This window comes from Chelon labrosus (assembly GCF_963514085.1).
Source record: "Chelon labrosus genome assembly, chromosome: 20".
NCBI classification, from domain to species: domain Eukaryota; kingdom Metazoa; phylum Chordata; class Actinopteri; order Mugiliformes; family Mugilidae; genus Chelon; species Chelon labrosus.
Genome location: NC_140353.1, coordinates 3544810 through 3558900, shown reverse-complemented (window position 1 = coordinate 3558900; position 14091 = coordinate 3544810). Strand labels below are relative to the sequence as shown.

Sequence of the window (14091 nt, the reverse complement as noted above, 5' to 3'; positions counted from 1 at the left end):
AGCTTTGACTAAACATGTAATTATATTTATATGGCTGTAAACAAAAAAAAAAAGAAAAAAACCCCACAACAGCCCGCAGCTGAACCGTTATTTAACTTTGTATTCTGTCTCAGCCAATCGGATTCGTTATAGTGACGCCTGCGCCACGTTTGAATTTAAATATCTAAACGCGGGAGATTTGGTTTAACCGTCAGCTTGTTGCTGCATGACTGGAACGAGGAAGATCCCTTAACAGCTTTCTCTCACTGGAGGAGAAGTTTATCATGAAAGACTCATTTACTGTTGCTGAGTTTCCTCCACAAATGATAAATATATATATATAGGTATGTAGCTCAATAATTGTACTTATTTATCATCTCATTCTATGCAAAGCACATATCTTGGGTATTTCTTCTTACTCATCATGTCATCTCTGTGCAGTATTTGTTTTCTTAAGACCAATGCTCCTATTGGAGATGTCATTATTCATGATATATTTTATTAACTCAACTGTTCTCATTTAACTTTGGTTGTTTTTTCCACTCAAAATTTGGTTAGTTAGTTATTGTAGCCTGGTGCAGGGACTGTAGCTAATTATTCTCGCCTTAATATATTTACTCTTACGGTATATAGTTTTATTTCTCTTACCACATTCTATTTTTTATCTAACTTGTGTTTTGCACGGTCCTGTCGTCCTGCTAAGCTAAGCTAAGCTAAGCTAAGCTCAGTTCAGTTCAGTTCAGCTCAGTTTAGTTCGGCTGCACAGAGCTTAGTTTGACTTAGTTTAACTTAGCTCAACTGAACTGAACTAGGCTAAACTAAACTTAGCTTAGTTCAACCTAGCTTATCTTATTTTAGCTACATTTAGCTTAGCTTAGATAGCTAAGATAAGCCAAGCCAAGCTAACTTAAACTAAGCTTGAAGAAAAGTTTGAAGCTAAGTTTAGTTCAGTTCAGTTCAGGTAAGTTGAGCTAAGCTAAACTAAGCTAAGCTAATCTGAATTTTACTGCATTTAGCCAAGTATCTTAATTTAACTCAGCTTGGCTTAGCTTATTTTAACTCAACTCAACTTTAATCTTAGTTTAAATTAGTGATGTGTCATGCTCAAAAGAGTCGGCTCTAAGAGTCGATGCTTGGTAGTGAATCAGAAGAGTCGATTCCCATCAAGTGAGAACCGGCTCCCCACTATGTTTTTTTTTTTGCCTTTTGCCCGTTTATCTCTGCTGTGTGAGGACGGGGGTGGAACTTTGTTTTGATGTGCAGGCTATATGTCCAATAATATGTGAGGACTTAGGATAATACCATTATGTGAAATCAGAGAGAGTTGTATAGTCGCTGTGGCTTTCCAGTAAATGAAGCAGCATCTGGCTGAAATTTAAAGACAATTGGGATGGCGAAGTGTCTTCACTGCAAATTAATGAAAATATATTGAGAGCATTTGTACCGTTTGTTTACGTTGAGTTTGGTTGTGTTTTTTGCTTCTGTGGATTTGATTGAAATGTTTTGTTCATTTGAAACATTGAAAGCAATATGTATTTGCTGTGTTGGGCTAAAATATTAGGCTATAAACGATACTAAGTAAAGAGCCATTTGGGAGCCGAAAGAGTCGGCTCTTCTTTGGGAGCCGTGGCAAAAGAGTCTGGTCACGGAAAAGAGCCAAGCTTCCCATCACTAGTTTAAATACCGTAGATTAGTTTGATGTTGAATGTTGCACAACAGAGAAAGGGTTAGGTCAGGTTAGAGGTGAATCATGGGAAGTCCCTCTGGGACCTTTTATTACTGTGGCGCTTACATTCCTCCGTGGGAATCAGTAATATCTCATCTTAACTTCACATATTTTTTTTTATCCTCTCTAAAAGTAAATTATCTTAAGTTGACTTGTCTTATCTCATCTCATCGTTTCTTATCTTATCTTAAATAGATCAGTTTTATGTGTTAAGAAACCCCCAACAGAGAAAGGGTTGGGTCAGGTTAGCGGTGCATTATGGGAAGTCCCTCTGCAGCCTATTCTCCTTCCATGTAAAAAGAAATAGCTTGTTGCACTTTTTAATTTGCATCTCTCTTATTTACATGAAAGACATTACCCAGTAGAAAAGTTGAACTCACATCTTTCTATTTTGCTTCATGGCTCAGGGACCTGTGGCCCTGGGTGGCAACAGCACCCTGTCACTTTCCTGATGTTGTAAAAAAAAAATGAGTTTATAACTGTGAAAAGTGAAACTGAGGCTTTCAGACTGTGGATGTTTGTGATGCCGGAGTAACCGCATACATATAGTTTTTAAAGCCATTTTCTGAAAACCTTAAGTATCCAGAACACATGTCTACACTTGGTAGAAATAAACTATTTTTTCTGAGCTAATGTGATCAAAATATAAACAGTTCACTGGTTATTCTTCTAAAGTTATAATAAGTATGACATTGAAATATTCCCTCAACACAATGCAACAACTTTCACTTCACTGTCTGAACTGGAAAACGAAAGTAGGAAAGAGCAGGGATGATGTTACCGGAAAACCCCCTGCCTGTGCCTTTTATAGGAGCCGGGATCTGTCCCTCTGAGTCAGATGAACACAACCCCCGTGCCAGAACGTGCATTACTCAGCAGTGAACCGTGCAAAGCGTTTGAAGGCATCCTGCTCTGAAAGAACGAACCTTTAGAAGTGAAGATGGAGAAGCTGAAGCCTTTTATGAAGAGGATACTACGGAGGAGCGAAAGCAAGAGCCAGTTAATGGAGCAAAACAACAATGACAGTGGAGACGGTAAGAGCCTGTTCTTATTGTCTGCATGAGCTGTAGTATGAGCTGCTTCTTTTGTTTATTTTGACTATATATATGTATGAGACACGATTTCAAGATTTAAAAAAAAGATTGTAGTAGCTGAGATTAAATCAAAGTCATATTTGAAGTGCACGTGTGAGGGAGCAGCAGCATGGTGCTCAGGTATGAAGGGGATTCCCAAGTGTACTCCTTGATTCCTTGAAGGTGTGCCGCCTTTGCAGAGTATTTGTTGGACTTTCGGTCATGAGACTGTTGATAAAGCATTAACCGTTACACACTGGTACTGATTTTACTTCTGATATTATTCACTTGGCTCAAATAAATCAGTTTTTCTACTTTGACATGAAGCACTAGTTGAGATATAAAACTGTGACTTGTAGGAAATGAATTAATTAACTGTGAACTGTAGGGCATTAAATAATTAGAGGCATATTATGATTAATTCAGTCTGGAACACAAAGGCTTTTGAGTAACACTTCCGTCAAAACCAAAAAAGCCACAACATTACAATCACAGATAGGAGAGGTGAGTAACATTGACCATCTTGTGACTATTCAATGTTCTGCTGGGAAACTTTTGAACCTGGGATTCATTCATGTGGATGTTACTTAGACATGTAGCACCCACCTAGACCAGACCAGGCACCCCCACCCCATAGCAATGACACTCCTTGATGGCAGCAGCCGTCCCCAACAAGATGCACACACACAAATACAGTTTAGGAACAAGAAGAAGAACAGCACAAGGTGTTGACCTGGCCTCCAAATTCACTAGATCCCAAACTGATCAAGTATCTGTGGGATGATCCACAGAGGCCCCTGTGATTTGTCTGAGACACAGACCAGCAGCAGCACAAAATAATCCACACAACATGAGGAAATAAAAATAAAACCACAAGGTTGTTAAAGTCGGCACGTTATGACTGTTCCTTTACCAGAGTGTTGTCATTTCCGTCTCGTTCATCCAAGTTCTGGCTGAAATTTATTACTCTGTCATCATGTATTGTGTGTGTGTGTTCCTAAGTGTTTGCTGATGTGGTGATCAACTCCTCTTACAGGATGTGATCATGCACATCACGGGTGCGCGACTCAGAACACCTTCAGCGTTGAAGAGGATCAGCGCCCGGAGGGAAGAGAAAACCTCATCCCCCAGGAACTGGTTAAACTTCTTGGCGTCTGCTCTGACAGCGACTCTGAGGATGGATCTGGTCGCCCCGTGAAGCCTGAGCTTACTCCGGAGGAACAGCAGCACAAGACGCAACAAGTCGTCCAACTCGTACAAAAAGTCTTGTCCAATACCTTCCCGGAGCCCCCTGTTGATCTGAACAAGAGCCTCCAGCAGCATCTGGTTAATGTGCAAGAGGCCGTGAACAATGAGCTCAGGAGGCTCCGCCCCCTGATGGAGGCGAGGGAGCTGACGGCATGCCTGATTGAGGGCTGCCACCGTCAGACATTTGCTCATCTGCACGGCCTGCTCCAGAACGTCAGCTCCGTCAGGGATTCCTTCATGTTGATGAACTGGGTCAGACATACGTACCTGAGGTATCTATCTCCATTTGCATCCAATGACCTTCAATAACAAGACTGTTAGTTACACTTAGGGTCAGGTTATGTTCTTTAAGATGTGTTTGCTTGCTTTGATACGCTCATAGTGTTGTCCTACTATGTTCACATGAAAAGGGCCAAAAATACTTGTGCCAAGAGGAAAAATGGTTTGGAGAACATTTTCAAAGACATTCAACTGCTTTATTCACCATCTGGCAGAGAGTTAGATGTCTTGATAGCTTCAATAGTCTAGCACAAAGACTTATGTGTCCCACTTTGTTATTTTAGGGAATTAGAATATTAAATGCAGAAGTGAGATGTGACGGCAGTCAATTATAATATTGGTATTTTGTGGTACTTTCCCAGTCAGGAGGTGCTTGGACGTCCTAACCACCAGCTCTTCACTGAGTGGGAGGCAAAAGCAAAGGACAAACTGCTGGAAAATGTGCAGGTAAGAATAATGAGCTGAATCTGAAGAGAAACTGGGTCATGTAGCAAGACAACGAGCCCAAGAACAACAAGAACGGTTAAAGAAGAACAAGATGCACGTTTGGGAAGTCAAGCCAAGTCAAAGTCCTGACCTTAATCCAATAGAAATGTTGTGGAAGGACCTGAAGCAAGCAGTTCATGTGAGGAAACCCAACAACATCTCAGAACTGAAGTGGTTCTGTTCTGAAGAATGGGCTAAAATTCCTCCAAGCTGCTGCAAACAGTCACCGGAAATGTTTAGTTGCTGTTATTTTTGCACAAGGAGGTCACAGCAGCTACTGAAAACAAGGGTTCACTGACTTTTACATGTCACTGATATGCAATATTGGCAAATTTTCCTGCTTCATTAATTTGATTGCGTAGTCTTTGTGAAAATCCCTTTTATTATAAAAGCTGTATTATCTCCTTACAGATAGTTTTGGATTCACTCAAGGGTTAAGATGTCTGACTGCTCATAGCAATGAATTATGACAGATAGATGTTTAAGTTTGCGCTCACCGTGAATCTTTTTAGCCTCAAACCTAAAACACATCTGTCTCTTCTCCTCACAGCAACATCATCCCCTCTTTTGTATTAATGGACATCCAGGCGTCTACGGTGGTGACGTACGTTTATCAGCTGATCGGCGACGACGTCAAGGTGGAGAGAATCGAGTACAAGAAATCCTAAAGGAGGAGGAAGAAGAAGAGGAGGAGGAGGAGGAGGAGGAGGAGAAGAGAAGGGTTAACAAGGCTCAGTGTATCGTTTCATTCCTGTCCACCAGGGGGCAGCAGCTCCCTCAGAGTGTAACAAAGCGTTCAGTAACTCTAAAACCACCCGTGTATTATATTGTTTATATGTCATCAGCAGTTGCTTATATCCGAGCTGTCATGTGTTAACTGTAGAAAACGCAATAATGTCACGTTTTGCTATCGAAACAAATATTTTGGTGCCATTGTCTTTTTCTTTGTCTTTATTATTTTTTTTTTTTTAAACTTTTTTTCCCCTCATCATGTCCTGCACATTCAACAGGACTTTGATCTCCTGTAGTAGTCGGCATTCTTCCATTCATTTGTTCCCCACATTAAAGATATGATTTCACTCCATCTGCTTCTGTGTCCTGAGTTGTATTGACGGTAAAGTGAACGCATTTACTGGAAGCTGACGAAAACCACAGCGGCTGATAGCACTGGGACTGTCGTGGCGGAGGCTAAACGGTTCATGAGATAATACTTCCTTATTTTTGCATGCTTGAAAAAAAAAAAAATCCCCGGATTAGCTTCCACCTCATTGCAGACTGAACACTGAACTACAACACTAGTGGATTAAGCAGGACCATAGTTACCACAAAGGTGTTTTTTATTAATTTCTTGCAACTTTTGGGACTTCACATACAGGAAATATAACATTTTTTAATGTCTCTATGGTTGAACACCTTATGATAATTCATTGTTCTGCTGGGAAACTTTTGGACCTGGCATTCATTCTTGTGGATGTTACTTAGACATGTAGCACCCACCTAGACCAGACCAGGCACCCCCCCGCCCCATAGCAATGACTACAGACCTACACAATATTAGGTAGGTGGTCATAATGTTATGCCTGATTTGGAGCATCAAATATGCTGGAAATAGAAGATTTTCTCCCCAACTTTCTCACCAACCCTGAATAGCTAGAGTAGAAGAAGACGACCAAGATGTCTCCACATCTCCAACTTTTCTGTCCACATGGATTCCAGCTTGGTTCATCTTCTCAGCTGGTTTTTGTGAGAATACTAGAGTCCATTAATGTGACACAGTAATGAGAAATACACCAGGTTTAAATGAACCTGGAATTATCCCTTAAGACTGGTGATGTTTACCTGGTTTCCCTGTTTGTGATGTTTGGAAGGAACGATTTTCCTGAACGCCTTGTGGCACCACTTATCTTCTCCTTGTGTTTTAATCTGGAAGAAACATCCGATTGTATTCTTTTTATTTGCCGTTTCTCTCTCTCGCTCTCGGCCGACGCTACAGCAGTCACACCGAGGTCGTCTCTGTCGGGGCTGTAACCTACAACCACGATAAACACGGTGTTTAAACTTTCATCCCTGTGACAGAGACACCGTTAAACACATAAAACAGGGTCAGGTTAAAAGGATTATCCCTCAAAGTGTGTCGAAAAGATATGAGAACAATAAAAAAAACATTAAAAGAAGAAACAGAAGCACAGAACTGAACGAATTAAACTGTATTAGCTCACCAGCTCCTGTACACCTGTGAAGAACATTCATGTAGTGTTGTGTGATGAGGTTGCGGACGTGTGCAGGGCTGTAGGAAGCTGCGATGGTGTACAGATACTGCTTCTGTGCCGGAGTCAGTGCTGTGTGCTGAGGGACACAATTTTAAACCTAAAGTGTGACTTAACTTGTTTCTAGATTTCCTATTGTATGATTGAGATGAGTGCAAACCTCTTAAAGAGAATGAGCATTCTTTAGAAAGTCCCATGACATGAGGATTTACCTTCAGAAACGGGCCTGCAGTCATGCTTTTGGGGATTTGTATGAGTTGTGGATCTCTTCTTGCAGCCGACGGTCTGTTGAGATTCACGCCGACGTCATTCAATCCGGCTGCACAGAAAATATATGCAACCGATTGGCAGAGTTTACTGAGAGACAGGATATCAGTGACCCAGAGGGACAAGACAGAATAAATCTACTGTATGGTGAGACACAGACTGACCACAGTGGTGGACAATACCACAAAGAAACAAAAAATGACCATCAAGGGGTATTAAAGATACGCAATGAGATACAAAACAACCATAAAGACGTTCAGAATCTCCACAAAGAGACACATAAAGACCACATTGTTGGCATATATACTAAAGAGAAGCAAAACAAAATTACCAGTTTCAAAATGACCATAAATCAACCACAAAGAGACACAAAAAATGGCCGTTGAGTGAGAAAACAACAACAAAGAGACACAAGATGACCACAAGGAGATTCAAAATGACCACAAAGAGACAAAAAAATCGCCACAAAGAAACAAAAAATGTCAGCATATGTTCAAATCAACCATAAAGAGACACAGAATGACCCTAAAAAGACTTGAAATTGCCACAAAGAGACACAAAATCACTACAAAGAGGCACAAAACAACAAGAAGGAGATTCAAAATGACCACAAAAGGACGAATAACATTCACAGACACAAAATGACAACGAGGAGAAACAACAACGTGTTAGTATTTTGTGTTAAATTCAAGACTGCAACTGTCCAAGGTGCTTCAGATCAACTGCATGTTGTCTTATCTGACAATTATTTTGTACCTCCTCAAAGAAACAATGTGACGATCAAATCCCTTAAAGTTTAGAAGTCATCTAGTTATTTAATCTCTTCTTTCAGGTCGCATCGGTCAGAGTCCATGGTTTATTGATTGGGACACGAGTTCCAGATCCAGAGGTTTGTAGCTGAACTGTCAAACCAAAGAGCTGCTAATTAGAAAGCAGTGGTAACAGCGAGTGAGCGTTGTCTCTTCCTGTAACGTGACCCGGATCAGGTTCAGGTGTGAGATTTCACCTGGTTTCCATTGATCTCCTCACGCTGCCCCCAAAAAAAACCCCCAAAACCACGGCCCTCCGGTTTCAAAGCAGACAGGACACGAGACATGTTTAGTTTATTTAACAAGCAGACAGTGCTTGCACATCTGAAATCTGACCCAATGAATGACAAGTTCACATGAATAAAAACCAGAGTCCTCATTTGGGCTATATATATATACAGTGTATATATATATATATATATATATATTTGCACAAACCTGTTTTTGACTGATTCATCCCAACACCCCTGCAACAGAGGAAGAAGAGGCATCTCAGTAACATTAATCAGAGCAGGATATTTAACTTGGCATGCACTAAAACTATTATCATTTTACCTTGGCAAAGCCTCATCGTAAAGCCTGTGGAGCCGGGGATTTTCTGCAAAGGTCACTTGCTTTTTCATTGTCCGAAGACTAAAAGGAACAAGGAATCCTCTGCACACTCAGCCAGTTTATCTGCCGTTTAAAAGCATGTGCATCCACGCTGAGGTCTGTCCAGATGCTCGAAGGAAAGAGGCGGTCTGATCTTCCACAGCACCTCAGAGGCCTGTGGGTGTGTCCTTTCCCCTACAAGGAAAATAAGAATCTTTAAAGTCACACTTTGTTTTTGACTTTGCGTGTTTTCTGTTGCAGTCCAGGTGAACTGAAGGCGTTGATCTGACCTGAATATCTGAATATTTGAATATCTTTGCCTCCTGGGTAAATTCCCTTAATGAAAGACTGAGTTAAACATTTAGGTTAGTGTGAAAGACCGAAAACCAAAACTCATATGAGCCTCTGATTGCTCAGATGTGAAACTGTACTCACAGGTTTCAGTTTTAAACATTAATTATTAAACCCTAATAATGCAGAACTCAAAGTAAAGGCTGGGAGGATTTTCAGATTATTATTTATAATTTATCATTTCCAATAAATGAAACACACACAAATGACCAAACAATGTCTGAAAACAGTTTTATGTGTTTTAGTTTTTGTGCTACAACTAAATGATGAACCATGCTCGCGTAAAATCTTTCACAAAAACAAAATAGACACCTTGAGGAATTCAGAAATCGTATGCTGGGTTATTATTTTTTGAACTGATGATCGCAAGAGAGATTTACAAAAATGGACTCAGCATAACTGAATTCAACCGACATGATCTTTTAAATAAACTGTTACATGAAGTTAATCTTTGCAGGTTTGGTCTGGAGTTAAAAAATAGACTTTGCTCGAGGGGTTTTGTTTGTTGGGTACTTTCATTTGATTGCTTTCCTCTTTTATTTCGAAATGACTCAGCTCCTTGTGGCACATGTGAAACTGGTTGGCAGACAGAGCTTTGACTAAACATGTAATTATATTTATATGGCTGTAAACAAAAAAAAAAAGAAAAAAACCCCACAACAGCCCGCAGCTGAACCGTTATTTAACTTTGTATTCTGTCTCAGCCAATCGGATTCGTTATAGTGACGCCTGCGCCACGTTTGAATTTAAATATCTAAACGCGGGAGATTTGGTTTAACCGTCAGCTTGTTGCTGCATGACTGGAACGAGGAAGATCCCTTAACAGCTTTCTCTCACTGGAGGAGAAGTTTATCATGAAAGACTCATTTACTGTTGCTGAGTTTCCTCCACAAATGATAAATATATATATATAGGTATGTAGCTCAATAATTGTACTTATTTATCATCTCATTCTATGCAAAGCACATATCTTGGGTATTTCTTCTTACTCATCATGTCATCTCTGTGCAGTATTTGTTTTCTTAAGACCAATGCTCCTATTGGAGATGTCATTATTCATGATATATTTTATTAACTCAACTGTTCTCATTTAACTTTGGTTGTTTTTTCCACTCAAAATTTGGTTAGTTAGTTATTGTAGCCTGGTGCAGGGACTGTAGCTAATTATTCTCGCCTTAATATATTTACTCTTACGGTATATAGTTTTATTTCTCTTACCACATTCTATTTTTTATCTAACTTGTGTTTTGCACGGTCCTGTCGTCCTGCTAAGCTAAGCTAAGCTAAGCTAAGCTCAGTTCAGTTCAGTTCAGCTCAGTTTAGTTCGGCTGCACAGAGCTTAGTTTGACTTAGTTTAACTTAGCTCAACTGAACTGAACTAGGCTAAACTAAACTTAGCTTAGTTCAACCTAGCTTATCTTATTTTAGCTACATTTAGCTTAGCTTAGATAGCTAAGATAAGCCAAGCCAAGCTAACTTAAACTAAGCTTGAAGAAAAGTTTGAAGCTAAGTTTAGTTCAGTTCAGTTCAGGTAAGTTGAGCTAAGCTAAGCTAAGCTAAGCTAATCTGAATTTTACTGCATTTAGCCAAGTATCTTAATTTAACTCAGCTTGGCTTAGCTTATTTTAACTCAACTCAACTTTAATCTTAGTTTAAATTAGTGATGTGTCATGCTCAAAAGAGTCGGCTCTAAGAGTCGATGCTTGGTAGTGAATCAGAAGAGTCGATTCCCATCAAGTGAGAACCGGCTCCCCACTATGTTTTTTTTTTTGCCTTTTGCCCGTTTATCTCTGCTGTGTGAGGACGGGGGTGGAACTTTGTTTTGATGTGCAGGCTATATGTCCAATAATATGTGAGGACTTAGGATAATACCATTATGTGAAATCAGAGAGAGTTGTATAGTCGCTGTGGCTTTCCAGTAAATGAAGCAGCATCTGGCTGAAATTTAAAGACAATTGGGATGGCGAAGTGTCTTCACTGCAAATTAATGAAAATATATTGAGAGCATTTGTACCGTTTGTTTACGTTGAGTTTGGTTGTGTTTTTTGCTTCTGTGGATTTGATTGAAATGTTTTGTTCATTTGAAACATTGAAAGCAATATGTATTTGCTGTGTTGGGCTAAAATATTAGGCTATAAACGATACTAAGTAAAGAGCCATTTGGGAGCCGAAAGAGTCGGCTCTTCTTTGGGAGCCGTGGCAAAAGAGTCTGGTCACGGAAAAGAGCCAAGCTTCCCATCACTAGTTTAAATACCGTAGATTAGTTTGATGTTGAATGTTGCACAACAGAGAAAGGGTTAGGTCAGGTTAGAGGTGAATCATGGGAAGTCCCTCTGGGACCTTTTATTACTGTGGCGCTTACATTCCTCCGTGGGAATCAGTAATATCTCATCTTAACTTCACATATTTTTTTTTATCCTCTCTAAAAGTAAATTATCTTAAGTTGACTTGTCTTATCTCATCTCATCGTTTCTTATCTTATCTTAAATAGATCAGTTTTATGTGTTAAGAAACCCCCAACAGAGAAAGGGTTGGGTCAGGTTAGCGGTGCATTATGGGAAGTCCCTCTGCAGCCTATTCTCCTTCCATGTAAAAAGAAATAGCTTGTTGCACTTTTTAATTTGCATCTCTCTTATTTACATGAAAGACATTACCCAGTAGAAAAGTTGAACTCACATCTTTCTATTTTGCTTCATGGCTCAGGGACCTGTGGCCCTGGGTGGCAACAGCACCCTGTCACTTTCCTGATGTTGTAAAAAAAAAATGAGTTTATAACTGTGAAAAGTGAAACTGAGGCTTTCAGACTGTGGATGTTTGTGATGCCGGAGTAACCGCATACATATAGTTTTTAAAGCCATTTTCTGAAAACCTTAAGTATCCAGAACACATGTCTACACTTGGTAGAAATAAACTATTTTTTCTGAGCTAATGTGATCAAAATATAAACAGTTCACTGGTTATTCTTCTAAAGTTATAATAAGTATGACATTGAAATATTCCCTCAACACAATGCAACAACTTTCACTTCACTGTCTGAACTGGAAAACGAAAGTAGGAAAGAGCAGGGATGATGTTACCGGAAAACCCCCTGCCTGTGCCTTTTATAGGAGCCGGGATCTGTCCCTCTGAGTCAGATGAACACAACCCCCGTGCCAGAACGTGCATTACTCAGCAGTGAACCGTGCAAAGCGTTTGAAGGCATCCTGCTCTGAAAGAACGAACCTTTAGAAGTGAAGATGGAGAAGCTGAAGCCTTTTATGAAGAGGATACTACGGAGGAGCGAAAGCAAGAGCCAGTTAATGGAGCAAAACAACAATGACAGTGGAGACGGTAAGAGCCTGTTCTTATTGTCTGCATGAGCTGTAGTATGAGCTGCTTCTTTTGTTTATTTTGACTATATATATGTATGAGACACGATTTCAAGATTTAAAAAAAAGATTGTAGTAGCTGAGATTAAATCAAAGTCATATTTGAAGTGCACGTGTGAGGGAGCAGCAGCATGGTGCTCAGGTATGAAGGGGATTCCCAAGTGTACTCCTTGATTCCTTGAAGGTGTGCCGCCTTTGCAGAGTATTTGTTGGACTTTCGGTCATGAGACTGTTGATAAAGCATTAACCGTTACACACTGGTACTGATTTTACTTCTGATATTATTCACTTGGCTCAAATAAATCAGTTTTTCTACTTTGACATGAAGCACTAGTTGAGATATAAAACTGTGACTTGTAGGAAATGAATTAATTAACTGTGAACTGTAGGGCATTAAATAATTAGAGGCATATTATGATTAATTCAGTCTGGAACACAAAGGCTTTTGAGTAACACTTCCGTCAAAACCAAAAAAGCCACAACATTACAATCACAGATAGGAGAGGTGAGTAACATTGACCATCTTGTGACTATTCAATGTTCTGCTGGGAAACTTTTGAACCTGGGATTCATTCATGTGGATGTTACTTAGACATGTAGCACCCACCTAGACCAGACCAGGCACCCCCACCCCATAGCAATGACACTCCTTGATGGCAGCAGCCGTCCCCAACAAGATGCACACACACAAATACAGTTTAGGAACAAGAAGAAGAACAGCACAAGGTGTTGACCTGGCCTCCAAATTCACTAGATCCCAAACTGATCAAGTATCTGTGGGATGATCCACAGAGGCCCCTGTGATTTGTCTGAGACACAGACCAGCAGCAGCACAAAATAATCCACACAACATGAGGAAATAAAAATAAAACCACAAGGTTGTTAAAGTCGGCACGTTATGACTGTTCCTTTACCAGAGTGTTGTCATTTCCGTCTCGTTCATCCAAGTTCTGGCTGAAATTTATTACTCTGTCATCATGTATTGTGTGTGTGTGTTCCTAAGTGTTTGCTGATGTGGTGATCAACTCCTCTTACAGGATGTGATCATGCACATCACGGGTGCGCGACTCAGAACACCTTCAGCGTTGAAGAGGATCAGCGCCCGGAGGGAAGAGAAAACCTCATCCCCCAGGAACTGGTTAAACTTCTTGGCGTCTGCTCTGACAGCGACTCTGAGGATGGATCTGGTCGCCCCGTGAAGCCTGAGCTTACTCCGGAGGAACAGCAGCACAAGACGCAACAAGTCGTCCAACTCGTACAAAAAGTCTTGTCCAATACCTTCCCGGAGCCCCCTGTTGATCTGAACAAGAGCCTCCAGCAGCATCTGGTTAATGTGCAAGAGGCCGTGAACAATGAGCTCAGGAGGCTCCGCCCCCTGATGGAGGCGAGGGAGCTGACGGCATGCCTGATTGAGGGCTGCCACCGTCAGACATTTGCTCATCTGCACGGCCTGCTCCAGAACGTCAGCTCCGTCAGGGATTCCTTCATGTTGATGAACTGGGTCAGACATACGTACCTGAGGTATCTATCTCCATTTGCATCCAATGACCTTCAATAACAAGACTGTTAGTTACACTTAGGGTCAGGTTATGTTCTTTAAGATGTGTTTGCTTGCTTTGATACGCTCATAGTGTTGTCCTACTATGT

General features: G+C 40.5%; 3 protein-coding genes across 3 annotated transcripts; 2 read left to right on the top strand and 1 right to left on the bottom strand.

Moving 5' to 3' along the window:
• The first annotated feature begins 2584 nt into the window (after window positions 1-2584).
• Window positions 2585-4402, top strand: LOC311505554 (uncharacterized protein). Its single transcript, XM_084569188.1, has 2 exons — window positions 2585-2739; window positions 3815-4402. Exons 1-2 carry the CDS (start codon window positions 2646-2648, stop codon window positions 4333-4335), a joined length of 615 nt encoding a protein of 204 aa, XP_084425314.1. The 5' UTR covers window positions 2585-2645; the 3' UTR covers window positions 4336-4402.
• A 943-nt stretch (window positions 4403-5345) lies between these two features.
• fam216a (family with sequence similarity 216 member A) lies at window positions 5346-9280 on the bottom strand. Its single transcript, XM_084568779.1, has 5 exons — window positions 8690-9280; window positions 8573-8601; window positions 7271-7377; window positions 7011-7137; window positions 5346-6820 (listed from the first exon to the last, which is right to left on the bottom strand). Exons 1-5 carry the CDS (start codon window positions 8755-8757, stop codon window positions 6627-6629), a joined length of 525 nt encoding a protein of 174 aa, XP_084424905.1. The 5' UTR covers window positions 8758-9280; the 3' UTR covers window positions 5346-6626.
• A 2971-nt stretch (window positions 9281-12251) lies between these two features.
• Window positions 12252-14069, top strand: LOC311504976 (uncharacterized protein). The gene is made up of 2 exons (XM_084568342.1): window positions 12252-12406; window positions 13482-14069. Exons 1-2 carry the CDS (start codon window positions 12313-12315, stop codon window positions 14000-14002), a joined length of 615 nt encoding a protein of 204 aa, XP_084424468.1. The 5' UTR covers window positions 12252-12312; the 3' UTR covers window positions 14003-14069.
• Window positions 14070-14091: the final 22 nt, after the last annotated feature.